Source organism: Panthera uncia, assembly GCF_023721935.1.
Source record: "Panthera uncia isolate 11264 chromosome D3 unlocalized genomic scaffold, Puncia_PCG_1.0 HiC_scaffold_8, whole genome shotgun sequence".
Lineage (NCBI taxonomy): Eukaryota > Metazoa > Chordata > Mammalia > Carnivora > Felidae > Panthera > Panthera uncia.
Genome location: NW_026057586.1, coordinates 77,694,628 through 77,713,037, shown reverse-complemented (window position 1 = coordinate 77,713,037; position 18,410 = coordinate 77,694,628). Strand labels below are relative to the sequence as shown.

At 49.8% G+C, this 18,410-nt stretch overlaps 1 protein-coding gene across 1 annotated transcript in view; it reads right to left on the bottom strand.

Moving 5' to 3' along the window:
- Positions 1–18,410, bottom strand: part of NOS1 (nitric oxide synthase 1) — an 89,932-nt gene that overhangs the window by 32,683 nt on the left and 38,839 nt on the right. Inside the window, exons 5-13 of the mRNA XM_049619271.1 lie at positions 17,843–18,005; positions 16,779–16,870; positions 13,599–13,740; positions 11,484–11,623; positions 9,205–9,379; positions 5,629–5,730; positions 3,484–3,678; positions 2,962–3,047; positions 530–674 (exon numbers count right to left, since the gene is read on the bottom strand). Of these exons, the coding sequence (XP_049475228.1) occupies positions 530–674; positions 2,962–3,047; positions 3,484–3,678; positions 5,629–5,730; positions 9,205–9,379; positions 11,484–11,623; positions 13,599–13,740; positions 16,779–16,870; positions 17,843–18,005 (1,240 nt within the window). The remainder of the gene's footprint in view (positions 1–529; positions 675–2,961; positions 3,048–3,483; positions 3,679–5,628; positions 5,731–9,204; positions 9,380–11,483; positions 11,624–13,598; positions 13,741–16,778; positions 16,871–17,842; positions 18,006–18,410) is intronic.

Sequence of the window (18,410 nt, the reverse complement as noted above, 5' to 3'; positions counted from 1 at the left end):
AGAATATGGTAATAATACATGTAACATACAAAACATGTCAATCAACTGTTCATGCTACCAGTAAGGCTTCTGGTCAACAATAGGCTATTGGTAGTTAAGTTTTTGAGAGTCAAAAGATGCATGTGGATTTTCAGTGCCCCTAACCCCGATGTTTTTCAAGGGTCAGCCGTACAGACTTGCAAATTCAAGCCTCCAAGAAGTCATTCAGCAAAGAAACCCACTGAACTGTGTTTAATGCAGAGCTTCCCAAGCTGACCCCAGAATGTTTTGTTTTTTTTTTCATAAACCCTCTAAGATTTTGCTCTGAGATGGGGTTTCATTTTGCGGACTCCTAGACTCCTAGAAGGTCATGGGAAGAGAGGACATCAAAGTCCCCTGAAATTTAGGTGGATGTGCATATGTGTGTTGATGGCTACCTCGGGATGTGCTATCATCCATTCTCAAAGGTTCTTCTCTGTTGACTCCACTCTCTCCCCTTCCAACTATACGTACCACGGGGGCCAGGGAGCTGGCGCTTCCCCCTACTCACCTTGGCATCAAAGGCATGTTTGAAGATCTCACACAAGGTTTTAGCATAGGCCTGCGACTTGCCCGTCTCTGTGGCATAAAGGATGGTCGCCTTGACCCTCTTGGCCATTGCCTGCCCCATAAGCTTGGCTGAGAACTTGACGGCTCTGGAGAGAAAAGAATGGAGAGGAAAATGGGAAATGTAGAAAAAAGGGAAGATGCTAGGCTGGAACTTTGGGGCCAGAACCATGATCCTCGAAAGTTTTAGGGACACTAGAAGCCCAAGTTTAAAACCATGGTTGGTTTTGTTAGTTTGTTGCTTGGTTGTCCAAACCTAGTCTTGAGAACCTTGGTTTGCCAAGCATTGCCCCCGAAGACAATCATTCATTCATTCATTCATTTGTTCATTAATTAAACATTTGTTGAGTGCAGAACATCTGCTAGGTATAGTTATAGGAGCTAAAGAACATAAAAAAGTAGGTGTCACGGGGCTTACATTTGTGTGTGTGTGTGTGTGTGTGTGTGTGTGAAAGAGAGAGAGAGAGAGAGAGAGAGAGAGAGAGAGAGAATCACTAATAAATCACCAGGCATTGAATTAGAAGGAAATTTAGAGGTTTATAGATCCACAAAGGAAGGACTAGTCTGGTTTAGTCACGCTTGCATATTCAGAGTCTCGCACAGAGTCTGATATCTAATAGGCACTAAATAAATATCAAAAGAAGGGATGATTTTTAAAGATGCTGCTACCACCGGAGCCCTGGGGAGTTGAAATATCAAGTCGAGGCTCTTTCTTGCTAAATGGAGAATTCAGAGCCAGTGTTCCTTTCTTCCCATCCACCAGGGCACCGGGGTGGCAGACAGGCAGTGGCTCTGGAATGGCTGGGCTCACCTTCTGAGCCAGCATCCCGGCTCTATTAGGAACCTCAGAGTAGACAAATCGCTAATTACCCCCACCTGGGGATTATTGATGGTAAATTCATCATTTTTTAGAATCAGGGAAACCACCCACATTGCAGGAGCATTCTGAGCCAAGGGGGAGAAACAGAAAAGAATAAAAGGTGCCTGGAGGATTCCCTTTGAATGACTGGAGCATAAAAAAGCATCTATAATTAACTCCCATTGTTTCTACCCCTCACTTAATAGTGCAATTAATGTTTTAGATTTCTTCCTCCCTTCTCCCAGAAACAGTTGAACCGAACTGAAGCCAAAGGCTGCTCTCCCTGACAATATCTGTGATTCTCTTGTTAGGAAAGAATGGCTGCTGATGTGTTCTCTTTTGGCTGGGAGATGGGGTTAGGTGGAAGGAGGGAGAAAGGAGGGAGAGAGGGAGACAGGTGCTCTGGGCCATAGGAATGGAGCCAGGACCTGGGTTTGAGTCCCTGTGGGATCCACAGCCCTCGCTTCTGGGGTCTGTGGCCTGCATGGCACCTGTTGTACATCTAGGGATTGTATCCAGAGAGTTCTGGACCCAAGAGGGCCGATGGAGGAGCAGCTCAGTGCATGCCTAGCTTCTGTGCCAGCAGTTTAACTCCAAACAGGGGTCTCTGCTGAAGGGGCCAGTGGAATTCGCTTTCTTTAGGAGAAGGCTGGCATCCCCATTCGATCATCTCGGTCAGCCCCACCTCACTTGTCAGAGGGTCCTTTGGCTGGCCACACATTCTTCAGGCCTATTACTCTTCAGTGGCCTTGGCCCATAAGACCCTTCTCTCTTCTCCTTTGCTCAGCTTAGTCTATTCATCTCATTCTTCAGCCCAATTGTCATCTTCTGAAGGAAGCCCTCTCTGACATCCCAAACTGGGTTCGGTCTATTTACGGCACCACGAAACCATTCCTCAATGGCGCACTGTATTTGTGTGATTCTTGGACAAGTGAATGGCTTTGAGCTTTGACAAGAACATCATTTAACTGGCTTATCAGGCATTGCTGGAGCCTAGCACAGTGCCTGGCACAGAAGAGGCACTCGGTATTCACTTGTTGGCCAAATGAATGAATGAATGACTGAAGGAGCGATGTTAGAGTTCAGCCCTGAGAGAGAGAGAGCCCTCCCGGGTTGGTTTGTACCAGCTCCTCCCTCCTCTGGGTTCAGTGACTTCCTGTTAGCAGCTTGAAATTGGCCATGGGGGGAGTATTTACACCCTGGAAATGGACAAATGTTACACATCTGTTGTTGTTGTTATTATTATTATTAGAACAGCTGGTTTATCAAAATGCCATTGCCTCTAAGACAAGAATTTAGGAAACAGAGGTGAGGAAAGTGAGGTTGGGAAGGAAAAAAGGTTGGCGCAACATCCATATCTCAGGCCCTCAGGCACAGAAGGCACGAGGTGGTCAGAGAAAATGGAGAACTCACATCGCACAAAAGGTCAGAGGCATAGGCATCTGCCCAGCCTCCTTCTCTGGGGCTCTCCGAGTTTGGAGGCACCTCCAGTCCCCACCTATTTCCAGGAGACTTACTCTGCCAGCTTCTTGAAGCCGATGGCTCGCCGCTTTGTGGGGGTTCCATTGGTGCCTTTCCAGACGTGGGTGTTCCAAGGCTCAGGCTAGGAAGAGAGGACGATGGTCACTGCAGTGAGCAAATCTGGCTCCTCTTGGGAGAGGCTCGGGACTCCCTGGGTACTTGTGGCTGCCCAGCTATGCCCAACCCTCAGCCCCTGAAGGGAGGAGATCTGCCGGCAGTGACCACAGCGGTCCTTGCCCCGAGTGGCCGGTCCAGTCTGCCTGTGTTGTCCTGCTAGACCTTCTCACTCAGCCCTTGGTCCCTCTGCAGCCCTCTCCTGGGGACCCCTGACTACTCCCTTTGTCTCCATTAGTGTTCTGGCTAGGGCCGCGCTGTCCAATATGGTAGCCGCTAGCCACGTGGACTATGGAGCACTTGAGCGTCCGCAGAGGAAGTCTGAGTTGAGACATGCTTGGAGCCAAACATGCATATACCAGGTATTGGAGACTTAGCACAAAAGAGGCCGGAAGGGGCGGGACCTGGTATTCGAAGGACGGGGTGAGTCGGTAGTTGAGCATCTCCTGGTGGAAGACAGGGGTGACACTGCCAGACATGGGGGGCACAATCCACACCCAGTCGGCGGGGCAGCCCCCCCGGCAGCGGTATTCATTCTCCATGTGCTTGATGAAGGACTCGGTGGCAGAGTGGTGGTCAACGATGGTCACTTTGTCACTCTGCGGGAGGAGAGGGGGCACAGTCAGGCGGGAGGGGAGCTGGGGTATTTCTGGGACTCCCTTCTCCACGGGGAGCGCTTCCCAAAGGGTGGTCCTGGAGATGCTGCGAGTCCTTGTGAGCTGATTCTCTGCATCTCTCTCTCACTCACATCCAGGAAAGAGTCTCCTTTTGACGCTAATACACCTTTTAATACCTCTCTTGCCAATTTTCCTCTCTCCTTTCTCCCTCCCTCCCTTTTTTTTTTTTAAATAAGAGAGAGGAACCTCAGGCAGCATTTAGCTAGAATTTGACAACTCTGTGTTGTTTTCCTTTTGTTTATTTGCTGATTAATTTAATATTATAATTACCTTCTATTTATGGCAACCGATACTCTCCATTTATGGCAGTGATACAGAATCCTCTTAAAGTGAAGAATTTTAAGTATTAAGGATGGGTTTATTTATCCATTTATTTAGTTTTTGAGAGAGAGAGAGAGAGAGGGCGCAAGTGAGCAAGGGGGAAGACAGAGAGAGAGAGAGAATCCCAGAAGGGGCAGAGGAAGAGAGAGAGAGAGATGGAGGGATGAAGGGAAGGAGGGAGGAAGGGGAGGGGAAGAGAGAGAGAGAGAGAGAGAGAGAGAGAGAGAGAGGGCTCACCTGAAGTGGGGCTTATGTTCACCCGATGTGGGACTCGAACTCACTAACTGTGAGATCATAACCTGAGCCGAAGTCAGATGCCTTAAAGACTGAGCCACCCAGGCGCCCCAAGGATGGGTTTATTAACACCACGAGGCAGAAATCCCAATAGAGCTGGGTGGACTGCAAATCTGGATAACCGGCCCCGGGCCCCCTCTGGTGGGCCGGTCTGGATTCCCACCGTGTGTAAACAGTGCTTCCCCTCTCTGCCCACTTTCCGTCCTCAGCCACTCATCCTGCTCACATCCCTGCTGTCTCAAGCCCACTGAACCACACTCCATCCTCCTCAACGTCTCCCGAGGCCTCACTCGCCCATGGCCGAGAGAGAGGAGAGGGGGCTTGCTTCCGTCTCAGGCCATCTCAGCCTGTCTCTTCCCTGGGATATTCCTCAGCGTATCCATTTTCCCTGCTCCTGACCTGGGGGCCTGCAGTTCACATTCGTGTGCCCCGATGACGTGATGCGTTCATTCTCTGTGTGCCTTCCGTGCGTGTCTAGGAGGGTCTAGCTTCCCAGACTCAGCCCCCAGAGGATAGAGCTGAGCTCTGTTAACAGAGCGTGAGCTCTACTCTGCAGTCGACAGGTTTGCCCAGGAGAACGCCAGCTTACGCCCATCACCCTGGCATTATTATCAGCAGTGTCTTCCTTTTGCCCTCAAAAGGATCATGGTTTGGGGCACCCGGGCGGTCAGTCAACTAAGCGTCCAACTCTTGATTACGGCTCAGATCATGATCTCACGGTTCATGAGTTCAGGCCCTGCATTGGGTTTCTCTCTCTCTCCCTCTCTCCCTCTCTGCCCCTCCCTTGCTTGCAATGCATGCTCTCTCTCTCTCTCTCTCTCTCAAAATAAATAAACTAAACTTAAACACGAGTATCATGGTTTAGATGATAAATTCTAAACTCATCCTACATAATATCATTTACCACAGCACCACGCGTTGAGAAGCCTGTGCGTGTCTGGTTAATGAGGATGAGTACTTGTGTCTGTTGTGTGATAGTCTGAACCCCGAAGAGGTGGGCAGGACACAAAGGAGGCAGCCTGCCAGCCCAATTGTCATCGATCATAAGCAACAGGTCACAGCTCCCCTCCCCCACCTATTACTGCTTCCTCCAATGGTCCCCACCCAAGATCCAAAATGGAGATTAGGTGTACGTGATGGGAAGTGGACCTCGTTGGTGCCACCCCCCCCCCCCCCCCGGGAGCCAGGTCTCACAACCGTCTGCTCCACACCTTGGAGGCGTTTTAGTTCCCCTCCGGGACGTGTGTGCTGTGCTACCTGGAAGCTGTAGAGAACAGCAATGTTGATTTCCACCAGTGCTTGGTCCTTCCACAGGGAGGACGTCTTCCTCATGTCCAAGTTCATGTTCTTGGCCACTTCCTGGAAGAGGAAGGAAACACAGACTCACAGGCTGGGGCACCCGTGGAGAGACAGGGCTGGCTAGTGGTCACTGATGAATTTCTTAACGAATTAGTCAACTCATTGCCGGACTGATGAACTCATTCAAAAGATTTTTTTTTTTTTTAATGGAGAACCGACTGGTAGCAGGAAACTAGAGAGACGTGGACGGCCCTTTTATTTCTGAGTTTCCTTTCTTTCTTTTTTATGTATTTATTATTTTATTTTATTTGAACTTTTTTAATGTTTATTTTTGAGAGAGAGAGAGAGACAGACAGAATGTAAGTGGAGGAGGGGCAGAGAGAGAGGGGGAGACGCAGCATCCAAAGCAGGCTCCAGGCTCCGAGCTGGCAGCACAGAGCCCAACGTGGGACTCGAACTCATGAACCGCGAAATCGTGACCTGAGCCGAAGTAGGACGCTTGACTGAGCCACCCAGCCACCCCTCTGAGTTTACCTTCTAGTGGGGGAGAGAGACATTTACTATTTAGGGAGAAAATAAGACAAGGATATGAGATGAAGAGGAATACGGGGGCCGGATTTAGCCAGGACAGTCAGGGAGGACCGACTGTGGAGGTGGCATACCAGGTGGGACCAAAATAATGAGAAGCAAGACATCTTCAGATCTACGGAGGAAGGCTGTAGACAGAGAGGACAGTATGTGCAAAGACCCTGTGGTGGGATCAGGCTTCCACCATCTGAGATACAGAAAGAAGGCTGGTGTATTGAGGGGTGGGTAGTGAGCCAGGGGAGTTGGTGGGAGATAAAGGCAGGACTGGATCGTGCAGGATCTGGGATGAGCCCAGGAGTCAAGATTTTATTCCCAATATTGTAGCATGGAAAGAGTCTTCGGAGGGTTTTAAGCAGAAGAGTGGGTCTGAGAGTGACATCATCTGCCTTCTAGAAGGAAAAGCTTTCCACTGATCCTGCTCCACACTTGGGGTCCAGATCATGGGCGCTTTGACCTCAGGCGGACACCTGTCTGACTCCATCTAACAGATGAGGAAACTGAGGCTCAGAGAGGTCCAGAAAGCCAGCTGGCCTCAGAGCCGGAGCCCAGGCAGACGCATAACGTCCAAGGACCCGAGAGCTGCCGCCATAGCCGGCCGACTCCTTTGGCAAAACTATTGGAAAAAAAAACAAAATAAAAACCTCCTGACATTTATGTTACGACTCAGGAGCTGATGTCAGGAGTGGGAAACACCCAAGAGCAAATTCATTAATTAGAGCCTTGCTGTTCCTTCCTCTGTCAATTCCAGTCACTTGTGGGAGCCCAGGTCTCATTACGGGGCTGGCACACGACAGTTTCTCAGGTCTGGGTAAACTGTTTCCCAGCCCTGCTCTCAACATTCGTACATAACAGCCGTTGGGCCTGGAGGGCTGGAGTGAGAGAGGATCTCATCTGAGTTACTCGGGAACAACTCTCTGCAATCAAAATGTAAGCAGGAATCATGAAAAGCAGATCTCATATTAATTCATTCTTTGAGGCCGAGGCGTTAGGTTCCTCTGTGGTCCTTTGATAGTGACACACACACACACACACACACACACACACACACACACACAGAGAGAGAGAAAGAACGAAATTCGCTGCTTTACATAAATACATTAAAAACTCGAGTAATTTTGTGAGAGAGGAAAGCATGTGTAGCCATTATGCTGAGACTGTTACGTCTACAGCATTCTTTTGCTTAAAAGAATGGAAAGCATTTGCAGGAAAAAAAAAAAGATGTGATTTTTAAAAATCCCCAATGTGACTTGAGGCACATCTATGGAAATTGCCTGAAATGTCTCTTCCTTTCCTGCCAGAAGTTTGTACAGATCAGTGGCTGCCCTCTAGAATCTTCTGGGGAGCTCTGAAAAATGCTGGTATCGAGGCCCCATCCTTGAGCAACGATATCTGAATCCCGGTGAGTGGGAATCTGGCAATAATGAAGTTCCCTAGGTGACTCCGGTGTGTGGCAAGGCTGAGGACCCCGGGCTTCAATTTCCAAGCTAATACCTATGGAATTTTTAAAAAACGTTGAGACACAGTTGGCATACAACGTTGTGTGAGTTTAAGGGGTACAAATTTGAGGTGTTGGTTTGATACATTCATGTGTTGCAATATGATTACCACTGCTAGCTAACACCTCTGTCATGTCACATAATTATTATTTCTTTTTCTGTGGTGGGAACAATTAAGATCTAGTCTCTTAGCAACTTTGAAGTATACAATTCAGTGGATTGTGGATTATAATTACCCTTCTGTGCCTTAGATTTCCAGAATTTACTTATCTTTACGCTGCAAGATTGTACTCTTAAACACCTCCTCCCTAACTCCCCCTCCCCCCCCCCCCCCCCCCAGCTCCCGGTGACCAGCGTTCAATTCTCTTTTTTATGAGTCTGGCTTTTTTAGATTCCACATATGAGCGGTATGTATCATATAGTATTTGTCCCTGTCTGACTTAACCCACTTTAGCATAATGTCTTCAAGGTCCATCCACATGAACGCCCGTGGATTTTAACCACATAAACCTAATTAATGCTTGATTCCGAGTTCTTTAAAAAAACGTTTTAACGTGTATTCATTTTTGAGAGACACAGCGTGAGTGGGGGAGGGGCAGACAGAGGGAGACACAGAATCCGAAACAGGCTCCAGGCTTTGAGCCCGACACAGGGTTCGAATTCACGAACCATGAGATCATGACCTGAGCCGAAGTCAGATGCCCAACCGACCGAGCCACCCAGGCGCCCCTTGATTCTGAGTTCTAATCTTGCCTGATTTACTGTGTGACATAGGCCCAGTGCTTAACCTTTCTGTTTCCCAGTGCCTCCTTTCGAAACAAGACCCACCACAGCAGACAGTTGTTAGGGACAACGGCTGCTGGCAAGACCACAGCTGTCCCGATGCATTCTCCAGATCTGAGCTCTGGACTCCACCCCAGCAGCCTTCAGCAGATGAGGATGATTCAGCCAGGAGGGGATCTGATGCGGATGCTGGGCAACCACTGCCAACCCCCTTCCCTTGTGTTTCAGAAAAGAGGCAAGAAATGTCCCAGGTTCGTGGGTCGTTTTCAAACCCTTCTAACAAGAGGCCGTGTAGCCGGGTGGTTATGAACTTGGACCTTAAAGCCCGACGGGGTTCATTTCCCAGCTCTGCCACCGTGTGACTTTGAGCTTGTCACTTTAACCCTCCCAAAGGCCTCAGCATCCTCATCTGCGAAATGGGGGTTATCATACCTGGAGGTTGTGCTGAGATTAACTGAGCACACACATACAAGGTGCCTGGAACAGTGTCTGCCCACAGGACATGCGCTGTTCACGCTGTGGATGCCCTGGAATTGCCAGGGGCTCCACCGAGGTTGCGGAAGTTTCCAAGTTTCCAAGCCCCAAAGCTCAGCTGTGGGGAAGGACTGTGGGGCCCACGCCCTCTGCCCTCTGCTGGCCCATCGCGATGGCGGGGGAGGGACCTCACCTCCAGGATGTTGTATCGAGAGTTGTCACAATAGTCGCGGACGCCAATCTCTGTGCCCATGTACCAGCCGCTGAAGGGACAGGCGGTGAACTCCAGGCCGCCAATCTCCAGCAGCATGTTGGACACAGCGGGGAGGCCATACCACTTCAGGCCCAGATCCTTGAACCACTCAAACCTGTGGAGAGCGACACAGCCCTGCTCACCATGGGGCGGGAGTCTCTCAGGCAGACATGTGGGCGGGACAGCCTTGGTCTGGGGATGCAGAAATGCCAGCAACCTCCCGGGACTTGCTGTGTCAGAACCGGACTCCTGGGCTCTGCTTTAGACCTGTGGGATCACAGGCTCCACGGCTGGGTCTGATAATATGCATTTTAAACATGTTTCCCAGGTGATTTGGGTGAACATCCAGGCCTGGGAACCAGTGCGCCAGGCTGCTGTTTCTCTCCCGAACCCACCCTGAAAGTTAATCCAGGAGAAAAGGGAGTCTTGCCGAATTCCTTCCTACCTCAGGGCCTTTGCATGGCAGTCCCTTCTTCCTGGGATCTTCTCTCTTCCTTCTGTGTCTGTCCAGCCCTTACCCAAACTTAAATTGTCAGCTAAAATGTTGCTTACTCTTGGAAGCCCTTCTCTGATGCCCAGTTTAGGTTGGGTCGGGCAACTTTGTCCCTCTGGGCATCATAAAATTTCTTTTGCAGCACTTTATTGGAATTAAGTGGTTATTTGGGTAACAGGACGTGCAAATTCTTCTCCTTGAGATCAAAAGTGTCATGGAGGCAGAAATGAAGTCAGCTACAATGGCCGGCCCAGAGCAGGAATAATAAACTGTGTTGAATGAGCGAATGAGTAAGTGAATGCATTAATGAATGTAGGCCAGGCTTCACCAGGGATACTGGGTGAGTTCCCAGATATTGGGCAGATATTGTCATGAGCCTCAGGGCACTTGGTTCCTCTTCAGGGCTGGGGCTAGGGTGAAATAAATAAGGCATTAGCCCTGGATGCAAAATTTAAGGGTGCACCAACAAAACGAGGAATTGAGTCTAATGCTACTTTTTATTCACATTATATTCTAAATTAACTCAACGTTTTTCAAAAAATCAAAATTAATGGAAAAAAAAACCCATCATGAGGGATGCTTGGGTGGCTCAGTTGGATGGGCATCTGAGTTCGGCTCAGGTCATGATCTCATGGCTTGTGAATTCGAGCCCCGCGTCAGGCTCTGTGCTGATGGCTCGGAGCCTGGAGCCTGCTTCGGATTCTGTGCCTCCCTCTCTCTCTGCCCCTCCCCTGCTCACACACTGTCTTTCTCTCCCTCAAAAATAAATAAACGTTAAAAAAAAATCCATAGCGAACAAAATATCCCAAATTTAAATAAAGACGGGTCTCACCTTGCACATGCATAACTTACCTTGCTTGCTTCACCTGAATCTCAGCCCTGAACTGGATCCTGTCTTTATTTGAAATTTTCAGATAAAAAAATTTAAATTTGGATCCAATTTTTGATATAGAAATTCATTTTGATAAGTATATTACATTAAAATAATATTTATCTTGATTATTGAGCTTTGGGGCACCTCTCCCTTACCCTGCCCCTCGATTTTGCCTCCAAGGATAGTGTCTCACTAAGGATCTCCTTCACTCTCAAAGCGTGTTTTGTTTTTAATTTTTTTTTAACATTTATTCATTTTTGAGAGACAGAAACAGAGCATGAGTGGGGGAGGGGCAGAGAGAGAGGGAGACACAGAATCCAAAGCGGGCTCTGGGCTCCGAGCTGTCAGCACAGAGCCCGACGTGGGGCTCGAACCCACGAACCGTGAGATCGTGACCTGAGCCGAAGTCAGACGCTTAACCGACTGAGCCACCCAGGGGCCCCTCAAAGTGTGAGTTTTGCTGGTGCGGCTGGCGCAGCCCTTGTAGTTCCTTCCTGGCTCCAAATTCCTTTTGGACTTGACCCACATCAGGTCACACAGTTCTAGTGCTCACAAGACAAGAGGTGTTTCTGCTTTTCTACCCATACGGCTGGAAAAAGGGCAAGTTCTGGTTGCTTGCTTAGGAGCAGGGGGAGGAGCGAGATTCTGATTCAGAAGAGATGGTGCCCCCTGGCTGGTCCAGGAGGATTTGCTCATTCCTGGGGATGCCCGCTCTGCCCAGGCCCAGGAAGGAACCAAGGCCCCCTTTCAGCCTCTGTCTGGGCTGGAGGGAGAGTCAGGGGGTTAGGGGGCCAGGGGGAGGCACTGGGTGAATCCTCCCACCCTCACCCACCCCATGCCAGTCCCTCTTACCTGGGGTGCCTGATGGGCACTTCCAACACCAGCTCTGGGGGGATCTGGAAGAGCTCGGGATCGTTGCCGTTGGCCTGGAGCAGGAGTGGCAGGATATCGAAGCGGCCTCTTGGGGGTTTCCAGCCCTGCTGCACACAGATCTGCAACCAGAAGCGGCCAGGTCACACCACGGCCACCGCTGACCTGTCCCCAGACCCTCCAGGTGCTATGGCAATGGGGGGAGGGGCAGAGATCCCAACGCAAGCCTGCCGACGGCACCTTTCTCTGGAGGCTCTGGGCCACGCCATCTCCTCTATAAAGTTCTGACAACACACGTCTGTGTGACGTCTCCCGGTCCACAGGACAGAAGGCAAATCTGTCCTCCTGCACTGTGCTTTGTTATGTTTTCTGAGTTTTTCTTGTGGCCCCGGGGACTCCCGGATAAGAGCTGAATCTGATTGTTGTGTCTGTAACGCCCTCGAGCACAGGGTCTGGCATGTCCTAGGAAATCGCTCTGGAACTGTTTGCATTGAGCACCCTGAGAGATAAAGAAAACCTATCATATTTGAGGAGGGCGGAATGATCAGAATTTGCGCATAAATGCATCTGTTAGAGCAGCTGTCCAATCAAAACATAAAGCAAGCCACATAGGTAATTAACACATTCTTCTAGTAGCCACATTAGAAAAAGTAAACAAAAGTCCAAACAAAAATCAGGTGAAATAATTTAAATAGTATATTCATCTTAATAATATTTCAACAGTTTCAAAGTTGCAACACTATTTGATTATTAGTTAATAATCATCATAATTATAATCTTTATTAGATTAATAATATCAACTTATTAGTATTGAATTAAAGTATTGCTATCCATATATGAATATATTTGACATTAAAGTTAAATATGAAATATATTCATCCAACAAATGTGTCAAATATACACTGTGTAACATACAATTAAGTGTATTAATCATCATTAATTTGTTAATGACAAATGATTAAATATGTTATTAATATTACCATAATAAAGATATTTAACATTAACATAAAGTTTAATATAGTTATTAACTCAATAGGTGTATTAACTATTAATAACTATAATAGATTAGCCTACCGTTATCTATAATATTATTTCAATAGGTAACTGAGATAAAAATTATTAATGAGGTGGTTCCTACTCTCTGTTTTGTTCTCAGTCTTTGAGACCCGGTGTGTGGTTTGCACTTAGCTTAGGACGCACCTCCATTTGGACTCACCACACTTCCAGGGCTCACTAGCCACATGTGGCCAGCGGCTGCCACGCTGGCCAGGGCAGAGTGAGAGGGTTTCGAAAGATACGGTCATGTGGTTATGTTTGGGGTGATTCTTTCTGCTGTGTTAGTAGAAAGAGGAAGCTCGAAATCAGGGGCTTAGGCAAACATGTGCAGTCAGCGAGGTTTCTGGAGACAGAAGGGAAGGAGGGGGCTGTGGCATTTATGTTCTGGTGGCCATGAAGACAAGGTCAGCCAACTATGCAGTTAGCGCTCAGCCAAGTGGAGCCGCGAGTCTGGCCGAGTCTAAACCGGCACAGGTGCGACTCCTGGTCGCCCTGGTTACAGCCCCTTCTTCGCGGTAATAACATTTTAATAAGAAAAGCCGCATGCAAATGAAGTCGGCAGCCAGGGAGTGGAGCAGGGCTTGGTCTGGCCAGCTCAGTCCTGAAGAAGGTACTGGGGTGGCATTTGAGGAAAGAACAGAGAAGAACCTCGGCCAGGGATGAGTGAGCCATCAGGAAAAGGGGTGCCGGGCTGTGTGCCTGAGATCATTCTAGGCAGGGGTCTGCCCGTGGCGTCTCCCTCGGGCACAGACGCTGGAAGCTACCGTGGCTAACCTGTGCTACCCGTCTGCGTCGCCACCGAATGGGGAGGTGGTGGTGACAACAGCTCCTATCATGAGGGTCGGGTGAGGTAATGGATGGAAACGACCAAATGACCAGCTGTAAGGGAACCAGCCGGACTGGGGGCCGCCCGAAGGAGCAGGAGGTCTGCAGAGGAGTAAACGGTACCCCTCTGGCTGCTTTCCCTATGATGATAACAGGAAACGAAGAAAAGCCTATTGAAGACAGTTTGGGGGACTGGGCGGGGTGGGAGGCACACACCTCTGTGAATTCCACATTGGCTGGGTCCCCCAGGATGGAGCCATCAGGCTGCTTGTAGCCGGCATAGCGGATGAGCTGAGAGTTCCAGACTCGGAAATCGTGCTTGCCGTCCGTCCTCTGGGGGAATATGGTGATGGCGGATCTGTGGTGGAGAGAGGGAGATGTGGTATCGGGGCAGGGCTTGCACCCTGTGGACGTACTGCAAAGGGCGCCATCCAGGCCACCCACAGAGGCTCAGGGTGGATCACCTCTGTGCCAAGGTCCCCAAGGGCCCACGGAGCCGCTGTTGCAAGGGAGGGACCGTGCCCTGTCCCTCCACTGGACCATTGGTCTGAGGAAGGGTGGAATATGGGAGGCCCCACGCTAGCTCGCTTAAGAGTGGAGAATGCTGCTCTAACTGGAGACTCTGAAACACCCTTGGCTTGGGCCAGCTTTCCAGGGGTTCTTGGGCAGCCGGTAATCTCCAGGGAAACAACGGGGGGCCCTCTTTCCCCACAAAGAGTGAATACCACTGATTCCAGCTTCCACTTTAAAAAAAAATTTTTTTTATCTCATTTATTTTTGAGAGGGAGAGAGAGACAGAGAGAGACAGAGTGAGAGTAGGGGAGGAACAGAGAGAGAGGGAGACACAGAATCGGAAGCAGGCTCCAGGTTCCGAGCTGTCAGCCCAGAGCCCGACGCGGGGCTCGACCCCACGAACCGTGAGATCATGACCTGAGCCGAAGTTGGACGCTTAACCGACTGAGCCACCCGGGCGCCCCCCAACTTCCACTCTTGCTCTTTCCACCATCCTTACTTCTCCCCTGCTTGCCCCACCCCCACCCCTCCCTGTACCATACCAAAGTGTACAGACATAGGACTAAGAAGAAATCAACTTCCCTTGTACTCACATTCATTTACTCTAAAGGAAAACTGGAGATCGCCACTGGCCTCACCTACCCAAACTGGCAACTGTGAGACCATACACTGTTATTATGTTGCAGGAAGATTTGTCATTTGTGGAAGGCACCGAGCTGGCACCCAGCTGGCTCCCCTAAGGGGGAGATCAGCAGTGTTAGGTGTTAATTATGTCTCATCATCAAACTGGGATTTGGGGATCATCAGAAGGACTGAAAGCAACTGAAAGGAGGATGACTTCTTTACGACGTGATTCCAATGTTATTTCATACCAGGAGTTCCTGCCATCCCGGCTCAACAGTCTCATCAGGGGACTCGATCCCATCTTGGCTGGAATCCATCTCTGCTGTCATGTACCCAAGTTCAAGGCCAGACTCAGATTCACCTCGTCCACAAAGCATCTCCTGTCTCGTCTGTTCCCAGGACTACCTTCTTTCGGAGCCCATGTAGGTCTTGCCGTGTGCGCAAGACAGTATTGCATTTAATGCTGCAGGGATGGGACGCTGTACCTGGGGCTGAGTCTACAATGGGGGCTGAAGGCAGAAGTCGTATAGGGCCAACAGGGCTCTCAACAATCTTGTAGCAAAGGCACCATACTGGAGATGAACACAGAACGAGTCAAACGGTCAGTGTTCCCTCCAGCAGCAAAACACATTGCCGTTTCTTTGGTTAAGCACCACATACAGGGTGTTTGTGTAATATATGTATTTAAAAAGCATGTTCAGAAACACCAGACTCACACACAGCGTGTGGAATGCTTACTCCATGTGCGGGAACTGAGACCAACGGAAGAAATAGAACACACTTATGCCTCCTGAACATGATTTCACTGAACGACAGATCGAATGCCTGCTCCGTTTAAATTACATCCCTCTTTCCCTCCCTTCTTCTCCCTTGCCTGCCTTCCTCTGTTATGTTTTGATAATTTCTATAGATGGTGCACATTCCCTTAAGACCCTCTTACATCCAGATTTGTGGTTTAAAACTTGTGGGGGCACCTGGGGTGGCTCCATCGGTTAAGCGTCTGACTTTGGCTCAGGTCATGATCTTGTGGTTCGTGTGTTTGAGCCCCGCGTGGGGGCTCTCGGGAAGTCAGGGCAGAGATCCTCTGTCTCCCTCTCTCTCTGCCCCTCCCGCACCTCGCAGATTCATTCTCTCTCTCGCTCTCAAAAATAAATATCAAAAACATTTTTAAAAACTTGTGAAAAAAAATGGGGTGCCTGGATCGCTTAGTCTGTTGAGTGTCTGACTCTTGATTTCGGCTCAGGTCACTGTTTCATGGTTGTTGGATTGAGCCCTCCATCAGGCTCCATGCTGAAAATGGAGTCTGCTTGGGATTCTCTCTCTCTCTCTCTCTCTCTCTCTCTCTCTCTCAAATAAAATTTTAAAAAAATTGTAAAAAAAAAAAGGAATCAGCTGAATATTTTTTAAATAGAAGATCTCAAGAAGATGTTCTCTGAGGGGTGAGGTCTTTCAGGAAAAGATCTAAATACTAATTCCCCGAGCAGGCTCTGGGCTTATATTACAGGCCCTTTTCCTAGTGGTAGGCTCAGCTGGGACACTGTTTCCTTCTCAAGGAAGGGACACATCCAGGAAAACCCATGCTTCATACAAACAAGCCACTATGGGGGTGACGCAGTGCAGCCTGGGGCTTGTGGGAATATCCCTGCAGTGGCCCACATGGCCCCACCGTGGGGCTGGTCCTCAGCAGCTGGGACAAGGACTGATTGCACGGGATTAACAAATCTAACCGTTGGGCTGCGGGGCCCCAGCTGTCGCCTTCTAGCTGCAACTTGCCAGTGTGGAAGCCACCAGCTCACATGGTGCCTCCCTGCCTTCGCTTCCTCCCTGGGGCTTTGTTCTTTGGGCAAGAGGAATCCAAGGTGTGGCTTGGCTTGGCCGAACCTGAAGGAACAGTGCCCCCAGCGGCAGGAAGAGAAACTGTCTTTGAAATGCAGGCAAAAGACCGAGAGCTGGTAAAAGCAGGTCACTGTTGGCAATGGGACTTTCCGAGTCCTGGAAAGGGAAACACCCCTTCCTGCCCCCTCCACAGGTGATACCGAACTGTGAGGGTTGAACGTGATTTGGGTTGCTGTAGCTTTGCAAGCCACGGAAGAGACAGGACACGGCAGGTGGGACAAGAAGCCAGGCCCCCTCTCGAGGCTTGGCACGTCTCCCCGAGAGGAGAGGGAGAGCATTTCCTCGGCCGGTGAGCCAACTCCACACCCAAGGGCCGACGCTTTGGGGACATCAGACCCCGCTCCCCGGGGCTGGCGGGCTCACCTGAGGTTCCCTTTGTTGGTGGCATACTTGATGTGGTTGCAGATGTAGTTGAACATCCCGTGAGCCGTGGTGCAGTCGCGGGCATCGAACACCTGCGAAGGATGCACGGTGAGAACGGGTGCCTCCTCCTTCCCTCCCCAGCTCCCCCGGTGCAGCCTTCCCACGGGGACGAGAACCCGGAGCCCATGCCACCTGCTGTCCCGCCAGAGTAGGGAGCGCTCCCCTAATGTGATCAGGGCTGGGTTTTACGGTTTCTTTTTCCCATCCTAATAACCACGGTCAGTCAAACCAGGAAGAATCCCCTGAAGGCAGGCCTGGTGTGTACATGAACGTGGTTAAGGGGTGATGAGCAAAGGGGAGACCTCAGTGGGCTGCATGTATTTTCTGCTAGGTTACTAGGGATGAGGGATTTCAAAACAAAACAAAGAAAAATCAAACAGAACCCCGCTGACCTTGATAACTATTCTACTTCTGACTTCAAACTATTCCCCAGGGGGGCAGAAATCGTATCAGGGGACACAGAATCTAATGCTGTCAGGGAGTAGGTGGATAATATAAATACGCAGAGAGTAGGTGGAATACAAAAGAGAGTGGTGGGGTCTGTGGTAAACTGGAGAGCATCAGCCTTACCAAGAGACGAGCAAGTTGCTTTTTTTTAAAAAAAAAAACCGTGTTGGGGCACCTGGGTGGCTCAGTCGGTTGAGTGTCTGACTCTTGATTTCGGCTCAGGGCACGATCTCACGGTTCGTGAGATCGAGCCCCACATGGGGCTCCATGTGCTAACACTGTAGAGCTTGGGACAGAGAGCCTGCTCTCTCCCTCTCTCTCTGCCCCTCCCCCACTCATATTCTCTCCCAAAATAAAAATAAGTAAACATTAAAAAAATCCCCAGCATGTTGGCTAAGTGAGACACGACTATGAAGCAGATTGAGTCCCGATCCGAGAATCTGGGACCCCATGCCTACCATCTGGGACTTCGCCATACCCTCCAGGTGGCCTTGGCGAGACCAGACCCTTTGTACAGCTCCATCCCTCCCCACCCACCAAAGAGCCTCACTGCCTACCTGCAGCTTGGACCACTGGATCCTGCCCACGCAGCGCGAAGCGTTCCGCCAGGCATGCTTGGCCCCGTAGATGAGCTCCGTGTCTTTGAGCTGGTAGGTGCCGGTGGTTTCGATCTCTTTGTTGACCTCTTCCAGCCTCTCTGTGTGGGCTTTGGAGCCAAACCTGAGCGAGGAGGGAAGGGACATGGGAGTGTCACCTCTGCTCTGGAGTTAGGGGTCAGTGGAAGGAGTGAGCCATTCCGGGAGGCCAGAAGCTGCAGCAAGTCTGGGTCCATATGTGGAGACAGTAGTTCAGTCATAAACAGACTGCAAACTCCAATGTCCACAAAGGCCCAGCAGGGACTAAACTGGCTGGGTGGAGACCGTGGCCAACAGGCGAGCCCGTGTCTGGCTCAAAGGTCTCCTTTCATGGGACGAGCACTGGGTGTTACATGTAAGTGATGAATCACTAAATTCTATTCTAAACAAACAAACAAAATTTGATTAAAAAAACCAAAACAAACAAATAAAACCAAAGGTCTCCTTTCAAGAGAAACCGGATATCGGATTTTTATTTTTATTATACATA